General features: G+C 49.1%; 1 protein-coding gene across 2 annotated transcripts in view; it reads right to left on the bottom strand.

Annotated features, from left to right (window-relative positions):
• Window positions 1-2,337: 2,337 nt before the first annotated feature.
• CRISPLD2 (cysteine rich secretory protein LCCL domain containing 2) overlaps window positions 2,338-20,461 on the bottom strand; it is an 89,569-nt gene continuing 71,445 nt past the window's right edge. For both annotated transcript variants that reach the window (XM_007994241.3, XM_007994242.3), the window contains exon 15: window positions 2,338-5,265. In XM_007994241.3, coding sequence (XP_007992432.2) covers window positions 5,211-5,265 — 55 coding nt within the window. In that variant the 3' untranslated portion in view covers window positions 2,338-5,210. The remainder of the gene's footprint in view (window positions 5,266-20,461) is intronic.

The following is a 20,461-nucleotide window of genomic DNA, read 5'->3' as shown; positions in this document are numbered from 1 at the left end:
GGAAAGCAGTGGCTGAAGCAGTGAAGGCTTGGGAGACAGTTTTAGAGGAGAAAACAGTGCAGGGAATGCCAAAGGCATTGGTCAAAATAATAATATTAGGAGCAGTAACCATCTGTACGTCACAGGACATATGCCACCCATTGAGGATGCTGTGGGCAGAGCTGGAAGCGTTTCACAACCATCAGCCCTTATTATCCAATCTTGCTGATGTTTGCAATTGACCTGCACAATCTTAACTTACTCAACATTTTAAAAGCCTGGTATTTACTCAACATTTTAAAGAGGAAAGCTATCCCCACCATGCATGGAAAAAGACCGCACTAGAGCCTGAGAGGAAGGCAGGCGCCTTCACCGGGGAGAGGAAAGGCCAGCCCTGTGCTCCCAAATTGTTCTAGGGCTTCAGTGAATTGGGGCATTCGGGGAGATGTGACTGTGCCTGAGTGAAAAGGGGCTGCCTTTGGGCTGATGCCTGGAAAGAAGGTGACTGTTATGTACTAAATTTCCCACCCTGAACAAACACGTAGGGTTTTGTTTGTTTTGTTTTGTTTTGTTTTGTTTTTGAGATAAAGTCTCACTGTATTGCCCAGGCTGGAGTGCAGTGGCGCAATCTCAGCTCACCACAATCTCCACCTCCTGGGTTCAAGCCATTCTCCTACCTCAGTCTCCCAAGTAGCTGGGATTACAGGCGCCCGACACCACGCCTGACTAATTTTTGTATTTCTAGTAGAGACAGGGTTTCACCATATTGGCCAGGTTGGTCTCGAACGCCTGACCTCAAGGAATTCACCCACCTCGGCCTCCCAAAGTGCTGAGATTACAGACATGAACCACTGTGCCCAGCTCGTAGGGCTTTGAAATGATTCCAGACACTTCCACAGGTTGCTACGCGAGTGATGCGTTTTGCTGTGCTAAGAACTTGATGCACCCATTCTTCCCTGGAGAATGTGGAAGGGAAGGCCCCATCTGCGAGCTCCTGATCCTCACGACTGGACTTCCAAACACATGTAGACCTGCGAGTGGATGGACCCCCTTGGGAGCTCTGGCTGTGGCCAGCTGCATCCTCGGCCTCTTCTCCCAAGGCTGGGAGCTCCAGCTGTGACAGGTCACCCTGCCAGCCTTGGAGCTACTCTCAGAAGCCTCTGGCCAATGCTGGCACTGCCTTCTAGGGACCAGGGACCTTACAGTGCTCCTGAGAACAGCTGGTAGAAGGTGCACCTCAAACTGAGGCCTGCTGCCATCCTAAGTGAGCAAGTAGGCCTTGATCATTCTGGAACTCACTCACTGCGGGGTTAATGGGCTTCGTCTGTCGAATGTATTCTCTGTGAGGTTGGGTCTCACTCTGTCCTTGTTTAAGCACTGGGAACCTAAGGGGAAAAAAATCTCTGTGTAGCAATAAACTGTGTGATTTGTGAAATCATACTTTGATCATTTCCTTATTGTAACCACACAAAACAAACCCTAACCCCCAATGTATTTTGTGTGTGTGTGTGTGTGTCTCGCTCTGTTACCTAGGCTGGAGTGCAGTGGCACAATCTCGGCTCACTGCAACCTCTGCCTCCCGGGCTCAAGCCATTCTCCTTCCTAAGCCTCCTGAGTAGCTGGGATTACATGCGTGTGCCACCATGCCCAGCAAATTTTTGTATTTTTTTTGTAGAGATAAGGTTTCCCCATGTTGCCCAGACTGCTCTTGAACTCTTGGACTCAAGTGATCCTCCTGCCTCAGCCTCCCAAAGTGCTGGGATTACAGGCATGAGCCAGCCTGTGTATTTTAAGGTAGGGCCTTTAAAGAGGTAATTCAGGTTAAATGGGTCCTAAGGGTAGGGCCCAGACCCAGTATGACCAGTGTCCTTATAAGAGAGAGAGACACCAGGAGTGTATATGCCCAGAGGAAAGGCCGTGTGAGGATATGGCCAGGAGGCAGCCACCTGCAAACCAAAGAGAGGCCGCAGAGGAAACCAACGCTGTTGTCACCCTGATCTTGGACTTCCAGCCTCCAGAACTGTGAGGAAGATATCTCTGTGGGTTAAGTCACCCAGTCTATGGTATTTTGTTAGGGCAGCCGGAGCTTAGACAATGACAGAATGGCCTTGAGTCCGACACCACTCAGAATGTGATCTGGTGACTGGCAGCATTAGCGTCAGCAGGATCTTGCAAGAAACTGACAGTCCCTGGCCCCATCCCAGCCTTGCTGAGCCTGAATGTGCATTTTGGCAAGTTCCTCCCTCCTTCCCGTGGATGGGGTGGAGGTCTCCACCAGGCCCTGGCTGTTGGCATCTCCGCGTATATGAGACATCCTAGGAGAAGCACCCAACACAAAACAGGCCAGAGCCTGAAAGATGGTTTTAAAAGTTTTATTTCACAAATTGTTCAGATTTGTTCATAAAAGATATGTTACAGGAACATTTTAGAAATCAAACCAGTTTTACTGAAACAATTGCAACAACGTGGCCCCTGTTCATGCAAAGCACAAAAAACATTTACAATAAAACTTTGTACACAGGAAGTAGCAAAATACATCATTTTTCATAGAAAAAAGCACACACATACACTGCGGGCCGAGTGAGCCTACAGACAATATGAGAAACCAGCACACGCTTTGGAATACAGTAGGGCAAAACTCCTAAGGAAGCCGAAAATGTTCATTCTGGGGGCAGGAGAGCCAGGAACGTCATTGGCTTGGTGCAAGATCTTTTTAAACACAGGGTAAGTGCTGATAGCATGAGGAGCTCTAGTCCACACACAGGAGAGGTGGCGCTAGGGACAGGGCTTATAATTTATAGTCTTGTTTCCATTTGCTGAAGACAAATATTCCAGTTTCAAAATGTTTGTGGGGATGATAAAGACAGCCAGGTCCATGGCCGGGCGCAGTGGCTCATGCCTGTAATCCCCGCACTTTGGGAGGCCGAGGTGGGTGGATCACCTGAGGTAAGGAGTTCGAGACCAGCCTGGCCAACATAATGAAAGCCCATCTTTATTGAAAATACAAAAATTAGCCGGGCATGGTGGCTCACGTCTGTAGTCGCAGCTACTTGGGAGGCTGAGGCACGAGAATTACTTGAACCCGGGAGGCGGCAGTTGCAATGAGTGGAGATCACGCCACTGCACTCTAGCCTGGGCAACAGAGTGAAACTTGGTCTCAAAGTGGGGGAAAAAAGAAAAAAAGAGATAGCCAGGTCCTGCTCTGGGCGAGGACTTTCTATCCTGCTAGGAAGGCCCAGTGAAGGAGGCGTTAAGGAACCTGGGGACTTTATTTTTAAATGATGGGGTCAACTCACAATGGAAGTTTCAAGTCCCCCTTGGGTGGGATGTTTTGGAAGTGAGACCACTGGGATTGTCCTGGACTTTTCACTCATTTGGCAAACCACACTAGGTGATCTAATTTATCTTGCAGACACAGACACAGCCACAAAAGTCCAGCAGCAGAGCACCCAGCACCCAGAAGTTTCCCAGATGTTTGGTGGTAGCTGGACTCACGACCTGACAGGCTGACCAAATTCTTCCTCTCCGACATTTGGGGCTGAAGAGTCAGTACCTATGAATTACGACTAGCCTACAATGCACAAAGCGCAGATAGAATCCTGCAAATTTTAGCTCAGTCAGGCTCAGAGTTGAACTGCTTTTTGCCAACTCCTTAAAAGGGGTGGGTTTTTGTTTTGTTTTAAACCTATTTACCTTCAGATTCTGCATTTATTAGAAAGGCAATCAAAGAAAGAAGCCATCACCTAGGTGCCCAGGTAGAGTTTCTTGTCCAGTCTACAGTATCTTAGTTTTTTGCTTTCGGCTAGTTCTTTCGCCTAAGAAATATTTTGAATCAAATTTGACACTAGCATTCGCCAAAGTGATCTACTGGCTGGCCTGGTGGTAGAGAGTGGAATTTTCACCTTCTGCAAAAAAATGCTATTTACAAAAGGGTATTTCATTTCACTGTGGGCTTTTGGTCTGGGCTCATGAAGCACTTTTATACAGTGATGGCAGCCAGGACGTACTACACTCCTCAGCACCTCAGGAACGTTTGGCAAGAGTCGTTTCACAAAAACAGGAAAAGAGATCCTTCTAGTGTATTCCCATCTCTCACTGTCATGAGGCCACAGGACGGTTTCATAACCACAAACTGAGCTGCTAACCTCGGGGAGGAATGTACCAAAGACTCCATTCCTCCCACAGCTGAAAAAATAGGTCATTGGGTACATGGGGAATCTGCACATTTAATTGTCATTTTTAAAAGGAGCAAAGAGCAGCCCTTCTTTGGTTGTTCCCAGACATCTCATCTCAGTGGAACCTTATGAGACCAGGAGTTAAGAAGTGGGCTTCAAACAGGATCGCTTGCAAAGAAAAGTCCTGGGTGTGAACCAGGACACGTAAACCAGTCTGAGGCAGGGTGGGAGCCACAACGGGTAGGAGGTAAAGAAAGGGTCCTAATCCTTAGTCCTCAATGGGACCAAAGGTCACGGCAGAAAACAGGTGGGCCACAAAGACGAAGGACCTGACAAAGACAAGATACATCTCTGAAGTGACTGCTGAACTCTACATAAACCAGCACTGCTGTGTATAGAGCCGGCCTGAACGCGGCCACTGAAGGGGGCCCGTGGCAGGCCGCCAGCAAGGACACGTGCCAGGGCAGAGCCGGGGTCTCTCATACCCCCAGCCCTCTTATTCTAGCCCATTTGTCTGTCTGACCAGCAAACATTAAAACTATTTTTCTCTGTTGGCAGGGACGGACTGTGGTTTTTATTTTTAAATAACTACCTTCTACTCATTCCTGAAACTCACCGGCACTTGCTCGAAAGGCCGCTTCCGACACTGTGAATGCTTCACAATTGCGAGCTCCAAATGGTTTGTTCTCTTGGCAGGGGGGTTGAAATCAACTTCCTCCACCAACAGAAGAACACATAGCAAGGAACATTTTGGGCAACTGTCCCCTTTAAGAGACAGGTCAGATCTCTAAAGGAGAGAGGGCACCCAGATGGAGACCCTGGGGCCCCAGCAGGATTGGGCACCAGGGGTCCAGCTGAGCACCCTGGGATTCTGTCGCTTCAGTGAGGGGATGAGATGTCACCTCACCCAAAGGCCACAAAGTGATGGACACTGAACATCAGTCAAAGGAAGCTTCCTGACTCTCCATATACCCCTTCCCACAATGACAAAATAAAAATTAAAGCAAAACCCCGAAGCCCTCTTGAAGACGCCCCTTCTCCCCTGGTGCTGGAAATTCACTGCCTGACAGCAAAGATCCGGAAGGCCTTTCCATCCCGAGGAGTCCCCAGGCTGAAAAAGAAGAAAGAGGGCCCGTTACTGAGAGATCCGGAGGGCCTCCTGCAGGAACTCTGGCTGGGCAGGGAGACCTGGGTGTCCCCTTCTTGATCCCGTAGTGGAAGAGCCATGGCCAAGGGACACTTCCCCACAGCCACCAGAAACAGAGCCTGCCTTGGGTTGAGAACAGCTGGCAAGTCCCATTTTCTTTGCACATGAGCATCTGTCTGATTCTAGGTCAGGGCTGTTAAGTTATTTCCTTTGAACTCAGGGATGTGCTGGCCCCAGTCTGTCTGGATTGGACTCACCCTCCGAGAATTCTGCTTGCTTTCACTACCACCTGTCAACCGGAACAGTGGTGTCTTGGGAGAGATTAACGCGCTATCTCAGCACCACTGCACATGCCGGGTGCTTCACCGCCTTTCACCTTCCTCCGGAGGGAGCTGTTATCCCTCGTTCACAGGGGAGGAAACGGAGACACCAGGAAATGAAGTCATTTACCCAGGGTCCCACAGCTAGTAAAAACCGCCCTCTCACAAGAGGAGTTAAATCCGTCAGCTAATCAAAGACGATTTTTAAAAAAGAGTTTTAGGCCAAGCGCGGTGGCTCACGCCTGGAACCCCAGCACTTTGGGAGGCCGAGGCGGGCGGATCACCTGAGGTCCGGAGTTCAAGACCAGCCTGGCCAACATGGTGAAACCCCGTCTCTATGAAAAATACAAAAATTAGCCGGGTATGGTGGTGGGCGCCTGTAATCCCAGCTACTCAGGAGGCTGAGGCAGGAGAATCACTTGAACTCGGGAGGCGGAGGTTGCAGTGAGCTTAGATCACACCATTGCACTCCAGTCTGGGGGACAAGAGTGAGACTTTGTCTTGAAAAAAAAAAAAAAAGAAAAAAAAAGAAGCTTTATTGGTCAGGCACAGTGGCTCACACCTGGAATCCCACCACTTTGGGAGGCCGAGGCAGGTGGATCACTTGAGGTCTGGAGTTCGAGACCAGTCTGGCCAACATGGTGAAACCCTGCCTCTACAAAAAAATTAGCCAGGCATGATGGTGTGCCCCTGTAATCCTAGCTAGTTGGAGGTTGAGGCAGGAGAATCACTTGAACCTGGGAGGTAGAGTTTGCAGTGAGCCAAGATTTTGCCACTGCACTCCAGCCTGGGCAAGAGTGTGACTCTGTTTTTAAAAAAAACCAAACCGGCTTTCTCAAGTGTAACATACCTTGTAAACTTATCCTTTCTAAGTGTACAATTCAACGGTTTTTAGAGATTTTATATGGTTGTGCAATCATCTCCACAATCCAGTGTTAGATAATTTTTAAAAATTGTTTTAGACACAAGGTCTGTTACCCAGGCCAGAGTGCAGTGGCATGATCATGGCTTACTTCGGCCTTGACCTCCTAGGCTCAAGCGATCCTCCCTCCTCAGCCTCCTGAGTAGCATGTCACCACGCCTGATTGATACATTTTATTTTTTGTGCAGATAGAGTCTCACTATTTTGCCCAGGCTGGTCTTAGACTCCTGGGCCCAAGTGATTCTCCTGTCTCAGCCTCCCAAAGTGCTGGGATTATGGGTGTGAGTCACCATGCCAGGCCTAATGGTGTCTTTTAAGGCATAAAAGTTTTAAACTTTGATAGAATTCAACTTATCAATTTGTTTTCATTTATAGATTGTGCTTTTGGCATCATATCTAGTAAACCATTCCAGGTCATGAAGGATTTATACTTGCTTTCCTAGACTTCTGTAATTTTTAGCTCTTATATTTCAGTCTTGGATCCATTTTGAGTTAATTTTTATATATGGTGTGAGGCAAAGGTCCAACATCACAGTTTTACATGTAAATATCTAATTGCCCTTGCATCATTTGTTGAGAAACTATTCTCTGCCCACTGAATGGTCTTGGCACTGTTATCAAAATCAATTGACTAGAAGTGTGACGGTTTATTTATGGACTTCCAATCATGTTCTTTTTTTTTTTTTTTTTTTTTTAACCTTTTTTTGAGACTGAGTCTTGCTCTGCTGCCCAGGCTGGAGTACAGTGGTGTAATACTGGCTCACTGCAACCTCTGCCTCCCAGGTTCAAGCAATTCTCTGTCCTCAGTCTCCCAAATAGCTGGGATTACAGGGGCATGCCACCATGCTGGGCTAATTTTTGTATTTTTAGCAGAGATGGGGTTTTGCCACGTTGGCCAGGCTGGTCTGGAACTCCTGACTTCATGATCCTCCCACCTCGGCCTCCCAAAGTGCTGGGATTACAGGCATAAGCCACCGTACCAGGCCCGATCACGTTCTCTTGATCTCTGTCTGTCCTGATGTCAGCACCACCATCTTGATTATTGTCACTGTATAGGATGATTCAGGATTGGGAAGCCTAAGTGCCCCCTCCCACTTTGATCTTCTTCTTTTTTTTTTTTTTTTTTGAGACGGAGTCTTGCTCTGTCACCCAGGCTGGAGGGCAGTGGCCGGATCTCAGCTCACTGCAAGCTCCGTCTCCCGGGTTTACGCCATTCTCCTGCCTCAGCCTCCCGAGTAGCTGGGACTACAGGCGCCACCACCTCGCCCGGCTAGTTTCTTTCTGTATTTTTTAGTAGAGACGGGGTTTCACCGTGTTAGCCAGGATGGTCTCGATCTCCTGACCTCGTGATCCGCCCGTCTCGGCCTCCCAAAGTGCTGGGATTACAGGCTTGAGCCACCGCGCCCGGCCCACTTTGATCTTCTTGCTGTGGGCACAGCCTTCTGGAACACCAGGGATGCCTGGGAGCTTACCAAGGGCCACCATGGCTGTCTCATTCTCTAGATCCTCCCCGATTTTCTGCCCCAGATGATAACTGCACATTTCGACTAACTGGCCTTCCTGTGTCTTGGCCACCAGGTTTGATACTGTTTCTGACAGCGGCCAGAGGTGTGTGGTTTTCCTGGCTCTGCTTTAAATCAAGAAAACCGCTGGTTGGCACAGTCCCATCCTCGTAGAACTTCTAGCCATAGGAACTGATGGGGGTGAACAGGAGCAGTCCCAGGCTCAGACACCACAGATCCCTCTGTTCTTACCTGAGCTCCACATTTTTTTGAACAAACACCTCCCTGTTTGTTGTATGCCTCTGTGGTGTGTTTCTGGGGTCCTGAAACAGCTGTTTTTGCACACTGCTTTTGGGAAGAAGATTTCCCATGCATCCTGCTTTGGCATTCTGTAAATCTCACCTCTGGAGCGCATCTTCCAGATGCGAGTCTCCATCCCCACACTAACATTTAGTAACTGTGTAACGGTGGGCAAGTCGCTAAGTCTCTTTGGGCTTATTTTTTATTTTTATCCACCTCCCGGGTTCAAGCGATTCTCCTGCCTCAGCCTCCCGAGTAGCTGGAATTACAGACATGCGCCACCACACCCAGCTAATTCTTATATTTTTAGTAGAGACAGGGTTTCACCATATTGGCCAGGTTGGTCTCGAACACCTGACCTCGTGATCCGCCTACCTCAGCCTCCCAAAGTGCTGGGATTACAGGCGTAAGCCATCAAGTCCAGCCCTGCCTCTGTGGACTTCTAAGGATACTTTCCGGAATGTTCTGTGACAGTGCCGATGTTCGGGGGTACCTGGGTTATGGGGGAAGGTCCAGGAAGGGGCCAGGCTGGAGAGGAGACCCAGAAGGTGGGAGGCAGGGAGTGTTAAATTGACGGGAGGCCGTTGTTTTGGACTGGGCTAGGGCCGACAGACCAAACCAAATCAGATTGGAGTTGCCCTGCTAGGTGCCCCTCATCAAACTGAACTTAGAAATGGGCTGGTTTTAGGCCAGCCACGGTGGATCATTCCTGTAATCCCAGCACTTTGGGAGGCTGAGGTGGGCAGATCACTTGAAGTCAGGAGTATGAGACCAGCCTGCTCAACACAGTCAGCCCCCTACTAAAAATACAAAAATTAGCTGGGCATGGTGGCAGGTGCCAGTAATCCCAGCTACTTGGGAGGCTGAGGCAGGAGAATCGCTTGAACCCAGGAGGTGGAGGTTGCAGTGAGTGAGATCACACCACTGCACTCTGGCCTGGGCAATAGAATGAGACTCTGTCTCAAAAAAAAAAAAAAAAAAAAAAAAAAGCAATGGACCGATTTTCCAAAAGTAGAAGATACACAGTAGCAACCAATCCAAAGGGCTCCAATCCATCTGAGCAAGCAGGATAGTGTGGCCTCCCTGCTTTAATCCTACAAGGAAGGTAACTGGGACGACCCATCTGAATTTTGTTGTTTCTTTTTTTTTTGAGACGGAGTCTCGCCCTGTCGCCCAGGCTGGAGAGCAGTGGCACGATCTCTGCTCACTGCAACCTCTGCCTCCTGGGTTCACACCATTCTCCTGCCTCAGCCTCCCGAGTAGCTGGGACTACAGGCATCCACCACCACCCCTGGCTAATTTTTTTTGTATTTTCACCTTGTTAGCCAGGATGGTCTCAATCTCCTGACCTCGTGATTTGCCCTCCTCAGCCTCCCAAAGTGCTGGGATTACAGGTATGAGCCACCACGCCTGGCCTGTTCATTGTTTGTACTCTCTGCATGCAGCCTTTTGCTGACTCTGAAACCTCCCCTCGCTGCTCAGTTCATGGGAACACCTTCTGTTCTGTACACGGGATATTGCCTGATACACGAATTGCTAATAAAAGCCGATTTGATCTTGCAAACTCACATTTGTTGGAATTGTGCTCTAGAAGGCAGCATGGTGCCTTGTAGACCCCAAAGCGTTGTTCACAAAGTGCAACCAGGGCTGGGTGCAGTGGCTCACGCCTGTAATCCCAACACTTTGAGATCGAGGCGGGCAGATCACTTGAGGTCAAGAGTTCAAGACCAGCCTGGCCAACATGGTGAAACCCTATGTCTACCAAAAATACAAAAACAAAAATTAGCCAGGTGTGGTGGCAGGTGCCTGTAATCCCAGCAACTCAGGAGGCTGAGGCAGGAGAATCATTTGAACCCAGGAGGTGGATGCTGCAACGAGCTGAGATCACGCCACCGCACTCCAGCCTGGGCGACACAGTAAGACTCTCTGTCAAAAAAAAAAAAAAAAAAAAGTGCAACCAGGAGTGTTCTTTCCACACCGAAATTAAAATGGAAAAGACTAATCATAGCCGCACATTTTGAATACACAATCCTCGCACATTATTGTAGATTTTAAAGGCAAAAAACATGCTCCCTCTCAACTCTGTCTTTTTGTATCAAGTTCTCCCCAGAGGAGAGATGTTTACATCTTATGCAGATGTAAACAATTACTATATTTTTTTCCCTCACCCAGTTTTTCACACAAATATTATATACATACTACCATAGACATAGCACTCTCACTTTGCGTTTTTAGCTTAATAATATATCTTGGGATTTGTTGCTTTACTATACAGAAAGAACTCATTCTTTTTATCAGCTGCATAGTATTACATTGTACTAAAGTGCTATATTTAACGGGGTCCCTACTGGTGGACATTTAGTTCTTTCTAATCTTGTGTGTGTGTGCTTGTGTGTGTGTGTGTGTGTGTGTGAGTGCAGTGGCGCCATCATGATTCACTGCAGCCTCAACCTCCTGGGCTCAAGTGATATTCCCACCTCAGCCTCCCCAGAAGCTGGGACCACAGGTGCACACCACCGTGCCTGGTTAATTTTTGTATTTTTTAGAGATGGGATTTCACCATGTTGCCCAGGCAGATCTCAAACTCCTAGGCTCAAGCAATCCTTCTGTCTCAGCCTCCCAAAGTGCCTGGATTACAGGGGCAAGCCACTGAGCCCCTGTTTTCTAATTTTTTACATTTGCAAACAATGTTATTGTTGCCCATGGGACTTTTTGCCTTTGTGTGAGGGTGCCTGAGAGTGAGCTCCGAAGAGTGGAACTGCTGGACCAAAGGACATGCATTTGCATCCTGACAGCTGCCAACCTGCCCTGCATAAAGATAACACCTGCAGACTGCCCAGACAATGACAGTAGGGCTGTGCGACGCCCCCCGGTGCCATGTGATGTCTTGCTTTTGGTTCTTGACCAATAGAAGGTAGGGAGTGGCATCCAGATATCATTTTCATTTGCATCTTGCTCGTGATGAAGGAGTTTGAGCATAAGATTAACAGTCTAATCATGATTTACGGGCAAGGTTTCCTTTAGGATCCCCACTCCAAATAAAGAGAGCCCCCATATCGGAAACTGCCAGACTAGCCAGGAGACCCCGGCCCCTCAGACTGCCCGGTAAGATCTGCAGTCCTCTGACAGCAGGCTGCTTGCAATTCCTGGTTGTTTTTCAGCCCTTCTCCATGGCAGCTTCATGCTTTTGGCTACCCTGGAATTGAACTTTTGAAATGTGTATCAGATGGGAGCATGCGGAGAGATGGAGCTGCGAAGAAACGCCAAGGGCCAAGACCCAGGCAGAACGCTCGGCCGCAGGTGGCTCTGGACCAAGAGGAGACAGAGTGGCCAGGGGCTGGGGTGACCCTGGAGGCCCTGCTGGTTTCTGGAAAGCTCAGATTCCAGGGCCCTCCTCAGGCCTTGGGGGATGTAAGATTTCCCTGAATTATCTGTCCAAATGAACGTCCTGGGAGAATCAACCAGGGCCACAAGTTATTGTGGTTATTCTGCATGGGGGGCAAGCCACGTTGGGGAAAATTACCAGGGGACTGTGTCCCTCCTGACTTACTATGGGTCTGCAGATTCTATGGATGGTGCAGGGACAAGGGAGTCATTCAGGCTGCTGTCCAGATGTGTACACTGCCAGCCCAAGGGCCCTGGGTGTCTTGCCTGGACAACCACACACCGCATTAAACAACCTGCCCACCTTGGAGGTAAGAGCAGGCCCTGACAAGCTGGGCAAGTATTTCCTAACCCATCAAAGAATGTGCTGACACCACCCAGGATGTCACCGTGCAACAGGCAGCATCAAATGTTGGTGCCATCCACTGCCACAGATAAAAATTCCCACAGGTTTGGGTTGCCAAGAAAAATTCCCCACCTTCAGGCGGGTCGTTCATGCCTCAAGCAGTTATTAAGCTCCAGCTATGCTGGGGAAGTTGGTAGTTGCATGTGTCTGATGAATACCGGGTGTGGCTTGATAATTATCAAATTATCACCCTTCCCACCCTTCTTTCCCAGATCTTGCCCTCTGGTTATCTTTTTGGATTAGCTTGTCACTCCCATACATGCCTGAAGGAGTATAAATTGCTGCAGTATTTCTGGGTAATTTTCATAAAAATTATTGGACTTTTTATCAAGTGTGTCAAGCAACTTTCATAAACAGCACTGAACAACTTCGATAAAGGGTATTAAAAATCCCTCAGGCAGGGCACAGTAGCTCACGCCTGTAGTCTCAGCACTTTGGGAGGCTAAGGTAAGAAACTGCTTGAGCCCAGGAGTTTGAGACCAGCCTGGGCAACAGAGTGAGACCCTGTCTCTACAAAAGTAAAAACATTAGCCAGATGTGGTGTATACCTGCCGTCCCAGCAACTCGGGAGGCTGAGGTGGGAGGATTGCTTGAGCCCAGGAGTGCAATGGTGCAATCACAAGCCACTCACAAGCAGGTGAGGCTGCGTGGTCTCACCTATGATGCCCAGGCTGGAGTGCAGTGGTGCAACTGGGTAACATAAGTGAGACCCTGTCTCAATTAAGAAAATAAAAGCCCTCAACCAGCTCTGAACCAATTGCTGAACTCAGCAAAGTCTGTCATTCAACCAGTGTTTACTGGGCACCTGCTATGTGCCAGGAGCTGGGCAGCATCAGGGAGGCGGGGTTAGTAAGACCAGTGAGGCTCTTGCCTTCAGGAAGTTTACAGTCTGGGGTGGGAAGAGAAGTAGCAAAACAGGTGCAAGAAACAGTTTCAGAAGGTGATGAGTCAGGGCAAATGGCACAGATCCATCAGGGAGCAAGAGGACAAGCGCAGGCTGGATGGTGGAGAACGCTTCCTAGGGAGGGGCCATTTCAGTCTAAACACAGCCCGGGAATGCACAAGAGCCCAGAGGGTACCAGACGGTAGGTACAGAAGCGCTGAGGTGCGCACAATCTTGGTGCAGTCAAGGACCAGAGAGACCAGGGAGGTGGAAATGTAGGAGGAAGATGCACAGACAGGGTGGGGAAGCGGGCAGGGGCCGAGGCAGCTGTGGCCTTGAATGGGAGGGGGGTGGATTTGATTCTTAGTGCAATGGAAAGCCACTGGAGGGGGAGCCTTACACAGGAGAGGATTTGCTGACTTTTTTACTTAGCGCAACACTGTGCATTGCATTAGGACAGCACTTTGGTGGCTGTGGCTGTTCTACTAAGAGGAAGTTACCTAAATAAATCGTCAAGAAAGTGCACAGGCTTGCGCAAAAATGTTCTTTCTAGTGTTGTTTATTACAGTGAAAGAAAAACTGAAGCAATCTGAGTGTCCATCAGTGGTGATAAATGGATGATGGTCTATCCATGCCTCGGAATCTGTGCGCGCAGCCATTGCCACCACGGTGTGGCTAGACAGGCTAGGGCTTGAAGAGCTAGTCACAGTCCGATTAACTAGACAATACTAATAGCAGAATCCCTTTTTAAAAAGCGTGTTTAAGCTGGGTGTGGTGGCTCACGCCTGTAATTCCAGCACTTTGGGAGGCGAATCACCTGAGATCACGAGTCTGAGACCAGCCTGGCCAACATGGCGAAACCCCATCTCTATTAAAAATACAAAATTTGGCCGGGCGCGGTGGCTCACGCCTGTAATTCCAGCACTTTGGGAGGCCGAGGTGGGCAGATCACGAGGTCAGGAGATGGAGACCATCCTGACTAATACCGTGAAACCCCGCCTCTACTAAAAATACAAAAAATTAGCCGGGCGTGGTGGCGGGCGCCTGTAGTCCCAGCTACTGGGGAGGCTGAGGCAGGAGAATGGCGTGAACCCAGGAGGCGGAGCTTGCAGTGAGCCCAGATCGCACCACTGCACTCCAGCCTGGGCGACAGGGCACAACTCCATCTCAAAAAACAAAAACAAAAAACAAAAAACAAACAAACAAAAAATTAGCCCAGCCTGGTGGTGGGCGCCTGTAATCCCAGCTACAAGGGAGGCTGAGGCGCGAGAATCACTTGAACCTGGGGGGCAGAGGTTGCAATGAGCTGAGATCACGCCACTACACTCCATCCTGGGCGAAAGAGTGAGACTCCGTCTCAAACAAACAAACAAACAACAAAAAAGTGTGTTTATATGTAACCATAGAAGAAACCTGAAAGAAAATACTCTGGAATGTTTACAGAGGCTGTTTCTAGGTGTCAGCTATTAAAGCCTTAAAATTATTTTCACTATATTGTTGAGGTTTCTCTAGTCTTCTTTTTGAGACACGGTCTTGCTCTGTTGCCCAGCCTGGAGTGCAGTGGTGCAATCTCTGCTCACTGTAGCCTCCTCCACCTCCCAGGTTCAAGCAATTCTCCTGCCTCAGCCTCCCAAGTAGCCTCCCGGTGCGTGCCACCATGCCTGGCTAACTTTTTTTTTTTTTTTGTATTTTTAGTAGAGATGGGGTTTTGCCCTGTTGGCCAAGCTAGTCTTGAACTCCTGGCCTCATGTGATCCTCCCACCTCAGCCTCCCGTTGTGCTTGGATTACAGGCATGAGCCACTGCACCCGGCCTAGAGATGCCCTTTAAAGGCCAGAGTAAAGGGGCAGGAACAATCCAGGGATTCTCTAAAGAGCTCCCCAGAAGCCCAGGGCTCCCTCCTGGAGGCCAGCCAGGGACAGGCACGCAGGGCTGCATCCTCTTCAGTTGCCTTGAAAGTGACCCAGGGAGGAAGAGCTTGCCTTTTGGCATCAACCGACACACAGACGGGATTAAGGAGGGTGGACAGCCGCTTCTGGTCCTGTGGGCAGACAGAGAAGCTGCCCGTGGAGTCCCGAACCCAGCATTAACAGGACGGCAGAAGAGGAACCTCCCGAGTGCTTGGTCTTCTGGCTTTTAAAAGTGTAATTTCTTTTTAATTATTAAAGAAATATCATTTATATGTACATAACTATCTCTATATGTATAAGTGTACATACACGACTGTGGACACCGATGCTCCCCGACTTACAGTGCGTAGCGTCCTGATAAACCCATCGGAAGTCAGGAGCCCACATCAGTGCACTGAATACACCTCGCCTCCATCACAGCTCAACCTCGCCTACCTTCCGTGTGCTCAGGACACTGACCTTAGCCCACAACTGGGCAAAATCACCTAACACAGGCCTATTTTACAAGGAAGTTAGTATAAACAATTTTCAATCAAAATGCAAAATTTGAAGTATGGTTTTTGCTGAATACATATGGTTCTCACACCATTAGAAAGTTGAAAAGTCGTAAGTTGAATGATCTTAAGTGTCTAGGACTGTCTGTATATGTGTACGTGTCTCTGTGTGTGTGTGTGTGTGTGTGTCTGTGTATGTTATCTATGTGTGTGTCTCTCTCTATATATAATTTTTTTTTAAAGGATTCCAATCCTGGCTGGGCACGGTGGCTCACACCTGTAATCCCAGCACTTTGGGAGCCTGAGGTGGGCGGATCACTTGAGGTCAGGAATTCGAGACCAGCCTGGCTAACATGGTGAAACCTCATCTCTACTAAACATATCAAAAAAAAAAAAAAAAATTAGCCAGGTGTGGTGGCAGGTGCCTGTAATTCCAGCTACTTGGGAGGCTGAGGCAGAAGAATCACTTGAACCCAGGAGGCAGAGGTTGCAGTGAGCTGAGATCGCGCCACTGCACCCCAGCCTCAGCGACAGAGGGAGACTCCATCAAAAAAAAAAAAAGAAAAAAGGATTCCAATCCTGTTCTCCCAGAGTCTCACCCCTCTATTGATCCCTCAGGAATATTTAAAAGTTAGACAGATACAGGTTTAGCGCTCATCTTTAGGACTTTGGGCTGGTTAACCCTTTTCTCTGAGCCTCAGTTTCCACATCTGTAAACTGGGTTCATCGAAGTGCCCACTCCTTAGGGACACTGTAAAAAGTCCATGAGCCTCTCCAAGAAGGTACCTGGGCCAGAGGCAAGCATCCAGCTGGTGCTCAGTAGCCGGGAGCTACAAATACCATTGCCCCTGCTAGGCTTAAACCTCACCCTCCCTTCAAAGTGGGAATGTGGGGAGCGCAGGCCGGGTATGCACATGTGGTGAGGGAACTGTCTTCACAAAGCCCACACCCTAGGGAACTGTCAAACTTCTTCATCTTATTTGATGAAATATATCATTATCCTTGGGGGAAAAAGTTTCAGACTAGCACGTAAAATACAATCTCTATTTTGATTTCTATGTGTGTTTTATGTGCACGGGGGGAAAACAGGTCAAGAAAAGGTAAAAATCAGTAGTTAACTGTGGTTAGCAGGGCACCTGTTGGGACTCTCACTTTTTGCTCTCTGGATGTATTATTTAAATAATAAGTATATATTTCTTCTATTGTAAAGATAGGAACAAGTTTATCTTGGCATACAAGATTCTCCCTGGCCCCTTCTTGGGAAGGGTCTGTGCCCCAAGTTCAGTGGCCTGTCCAGGCTGAGGAAGTCAGGAGTGCTGCTTAAAAGCCTGGATTCTGGTACAGGTGGCCTAGGTTTGAGTTCCAGCTCTGCCCCTGGTAGGCTGGGTGACCTTGGGCAAGTTGCTTAACCTCTCTGTGCTTCCCTTTCTTTAATGATAAAAAAGGGATAATGACATTTCCTACCTTGCAGAGCTGTTGGGGAATTAGATGTGCTAATGTGTGCAGAGCCAGTGGAAGTTCGGGGTATGGGTGGAGGGAATGGAACCCGCCTGTCTGCTATCAGCAGCTCCTCTGCAGAGCAGAGAGAACCTCATGTCCCAGCCTTGGTACAGCCTGGCTTGGGGGAGAGTGCAGTGCTCCTTAGATCTGGAAATGATAGCTCAGTAGTTTCTGTTTCTCAGGATTTCTGGACACTTAGTGAGATCTTCAGTCACCCGACCCTTGAGATTCTCGGTGCTGAGTTGTCTAACACAGTAGCCACCAGTCGTGGGTGCTCACTGAGACCCAAAACGGGCTTGTCCGAATGGAGATGTGCATAAGTGTGAAACACACACCAGATCTCCAAGATCTTGTATCCAAAACAGAATGTACATTTCTTATTTCTAATAATAATTTTCTATTGATTACATATTGAAGTAATATGGATACATTGGGATAAGTAAAATGCATCCTAAAATTTCCCTTCCATTACTTCTTCCTTTGACTTCTAGAAACTTTAGAATTCCATGCATGCTCACATTATATCTCTACTGCACTTGCTACAGCAGACCACATCCCTCTGAGGACAGGGATTTTTTTCTCTTCTGTTCCCGGCTGTGTCCCCAGTCCCTAGCCCAGGGGCTGCCTGTAAGTGTTAAGTGAATGAATTTGCAATTCAGATGGATGTCCACCCATATATACCTTTGTATAAAGGTGAAATTTCAAAACATCACGTGAGCAAGAATGCTCACCATCATTGTTGATATATTTCCCATCTCTTGCAACATCTGTATTAAAAATGGTTCTGGTCTAAGAAAAATTTCTGAACTGACATCCATCCAGATGTCCGGCATTTCCCCAAGAATATTCAGACACTTTCGTCCCAGTATTGAAAGCTCTTCCTGATGTCTTTTCTTTCCTTTGCCACCCTGGCAGGTGGGGGTGAGAGAGCAGGTGCTAGTCTCTTATGTTGCCTCATTTCTGCATGGCTGCCTTTCGAAACGTCCAGGAAGTCCTCTTCTAGAAGAGGATCATTTCTCAATCAAAACCACGGAGAAGCAGAACTGACTTTGGCCCCGTGTGCTAAGAATTCTGTCTGGGGGTTTTGGTGGTTTGTGTGATTGAAGGATTCCCTACATTTAAAATACAGTTTGCTGTGAACTGGTCACAGTATATACAACATCTGCATCTCCCTTGGGACTGCCTGTGACCCCTCTAGGGCTCAGCAGCCATCAGGGACAGAGCCATCCTCTGGCTCCAGGCGGGGTTTCCACAGCCCCTATTGGGAACAGGCTCCTGGGAAATTTCCCAGCCCCGTGCTTTGTGCAGAGACAGTGGCGAGGTCCCATCTAAATAAGGAAAGGACAGGGCATGGCCATGCCCAGGTGTCTCTGCAGGGCTCTCTCAAGAGCCATGTCACCAAGCAGTCCCCTCTGGACAGTAAGACTGGCCCTCTTGATGCCTCCCTGAACTGTCCCTCCACAATAGTGACCCCCTGGGCCCTGCCGCTGGCATTGTTGTTTCTGCACTGTGTCTTCTCACTAGATGGCAAATGCTACGGTGGCAGAGGTCCACTGTTGTGCTCCCTGTGGGATCCTGGGTACCTGGGACATTATCTGCACTCACTAAGTGTATGATACTTGCAAGGAGTGAGCGTTGGAAGGAAGGAAGCCAGGATGAAAGAATGAATTCCTGGAAGATCCCAGACACCTTATCCTGAGAGATGAGTCATGTAGGCCATTTCTTAGGATCGAGCCACCTGACCCTATGAGAAACGAACCATGGCATCTTTTGAGTTTGTGGCAACAGGTGCCCCTGGGTTTTACGTCATGCTTCCTCTGAGCCACTAGCCGAGGGTTTCGCACACACTTTCTCACATAATTCTCATGGTGACCCATTAGATAGAGCAGCCGCCAAGGCTCGGGGAGACTGCCTGCCCGAGGTGACCCCACTGGGGCGTGGGTGAGCAGCGTCCTCAGCGCAGTGGGTGCCACATACTGTCCTGGCCACCAGCCTGGGGGGGCTCCAGTGCTCACTCCCCTTCTGAGACACGAGTTCTGTGGACTTGATCACCTGTGCCCTGGGTCCCAGCACAGGTGTGCGATGAATACTCAGTAAATGAATGACTCTTTTTTGTTGCTGTTGTTGTTTTTTGAGATGGAGTCTTGCTCTGTCACTCAGGCTGGAGTGCAGTGGCGTGATCTGTGCTCACTGCAACCTCCAACTCCTGGTTTCAAGCGATTCTCCTGCTTCAGCCTCTCGAGTAGCTGAGATCACAGGCGTGCACTACCATGCCTGGCTAATTTTTGTATTTTTAGTAAAGACGGGGTTTCACAATATTGGTCAGGCTGGTCTTGAACTCCTGAACTTAGATGATCCGCCTGTCTTGGCCTCCCAAAGCGCTGGGATTCCAGGTGTGAGCCACCACTCCTCGCTGAATGACTCTTAGTAGCAAAACAATATCAGAGTCATGGGTATAAAATCTTGAAGATGTGGTGTGTGTTTCACACTTATGCACATCTCCAAATGGGCTCAGGATAAGCCCGTTTCAGGTCTCAGTGAGCACCCACCACTGGTGGCTACTGTATTGGACAACTCAGGGCTGAGAATCTCAAGGGTTGGATGACTGAAAATCCCTCTATGTGTCCAGAAACCCTAAGAAACAGAAACCATGGAGCTGTTATTTCCACATCTAACAGGCTCTGCACTCTCCCTCAAGCCAGGCTGGAGCAAGGGTGGGGCGTGAGTGCTGACTGACTCATTTCAGGTTTGCCAGGTTCGGGTCACTCTTAGAACAGCGGCTGTCACACTCACAACGCCCCGGAGGGCCTGCTCAGACACAGGCTGCTGGGCCCCTCACAGAGATTCTGATTCAGCGGGGCTGGGTGGGGCGGGAGGATGTGCTTTTCCAACAAGCTCTGGGTTGATATGGACGCTGTCAGCCTGGGGACCCCACCTGGAGACCTCCTGCCCTGCCACCACCCCAGGGGGCAGGTAATATTATTCCCCCCTTTATAAGTGAGGAAACTGAGGCACAGAAAAGCTGAAACCAAGCATTATCACAGACGCCAGTCCACAGGACCTAGGAGCAGAGAGTCCGAGAAGGAAGAGAAGCAAAGTCTTAACTCTGGAAACGCTGCAGAAAATCACTAAAATCTTTCTAGAGTGCAGAAGGCACCAGTGACATCTGTGCTTGGGAGGGATGCCTGGAAGACACCTACAAAGACAGCGACAGTGGCGATCTGGGTGGGTGTCACAGGAAGAGAGAAAGATGGGCAGCCCCCCAAACCCTGGGTGACAGCGGCGGGGGTGGGGAAGCTGCTTCGGGGGCCTTCTCTCCGTCCCTGCCCTCCCCAGGCACCTACCAATGGGGCCCCACAATGAGGCCCCTGTCCCCAGCCCACAGGGCATTGCCGTGATGTTCTCATGAATCAGCCCGACAGGGAACACATCCCAGCTGGCTGCGCTGCTCAGGGAGACTGTTTTCTCTTAAAGAGGGTACAAAGAGCTCAGTAAATTGATGCCCTGGGATTTCTTTCCAGCCCAGCCAGGAAATTCCTC

This window comes from Chlorocebus sabaeus, chromosome 5 (genome assembly GCF_047675955.1).
Source record: "Chlorocebus sabaeus isolate Y175 chromosome 5, mChlSab1.0.hap1, whole genome shotgun sequence".
Lineage (NCBI taxonomy): Eukaryota > Metazoa > Chordata > Mammalia > Primates > Cercopithecidae > Chlorocebus > Chlorocebus sabaeus.
Note: the sequence above shows the minus strand (reverse complement) of the source record. Positions and strands in the feature narration are given on the sequence as shown.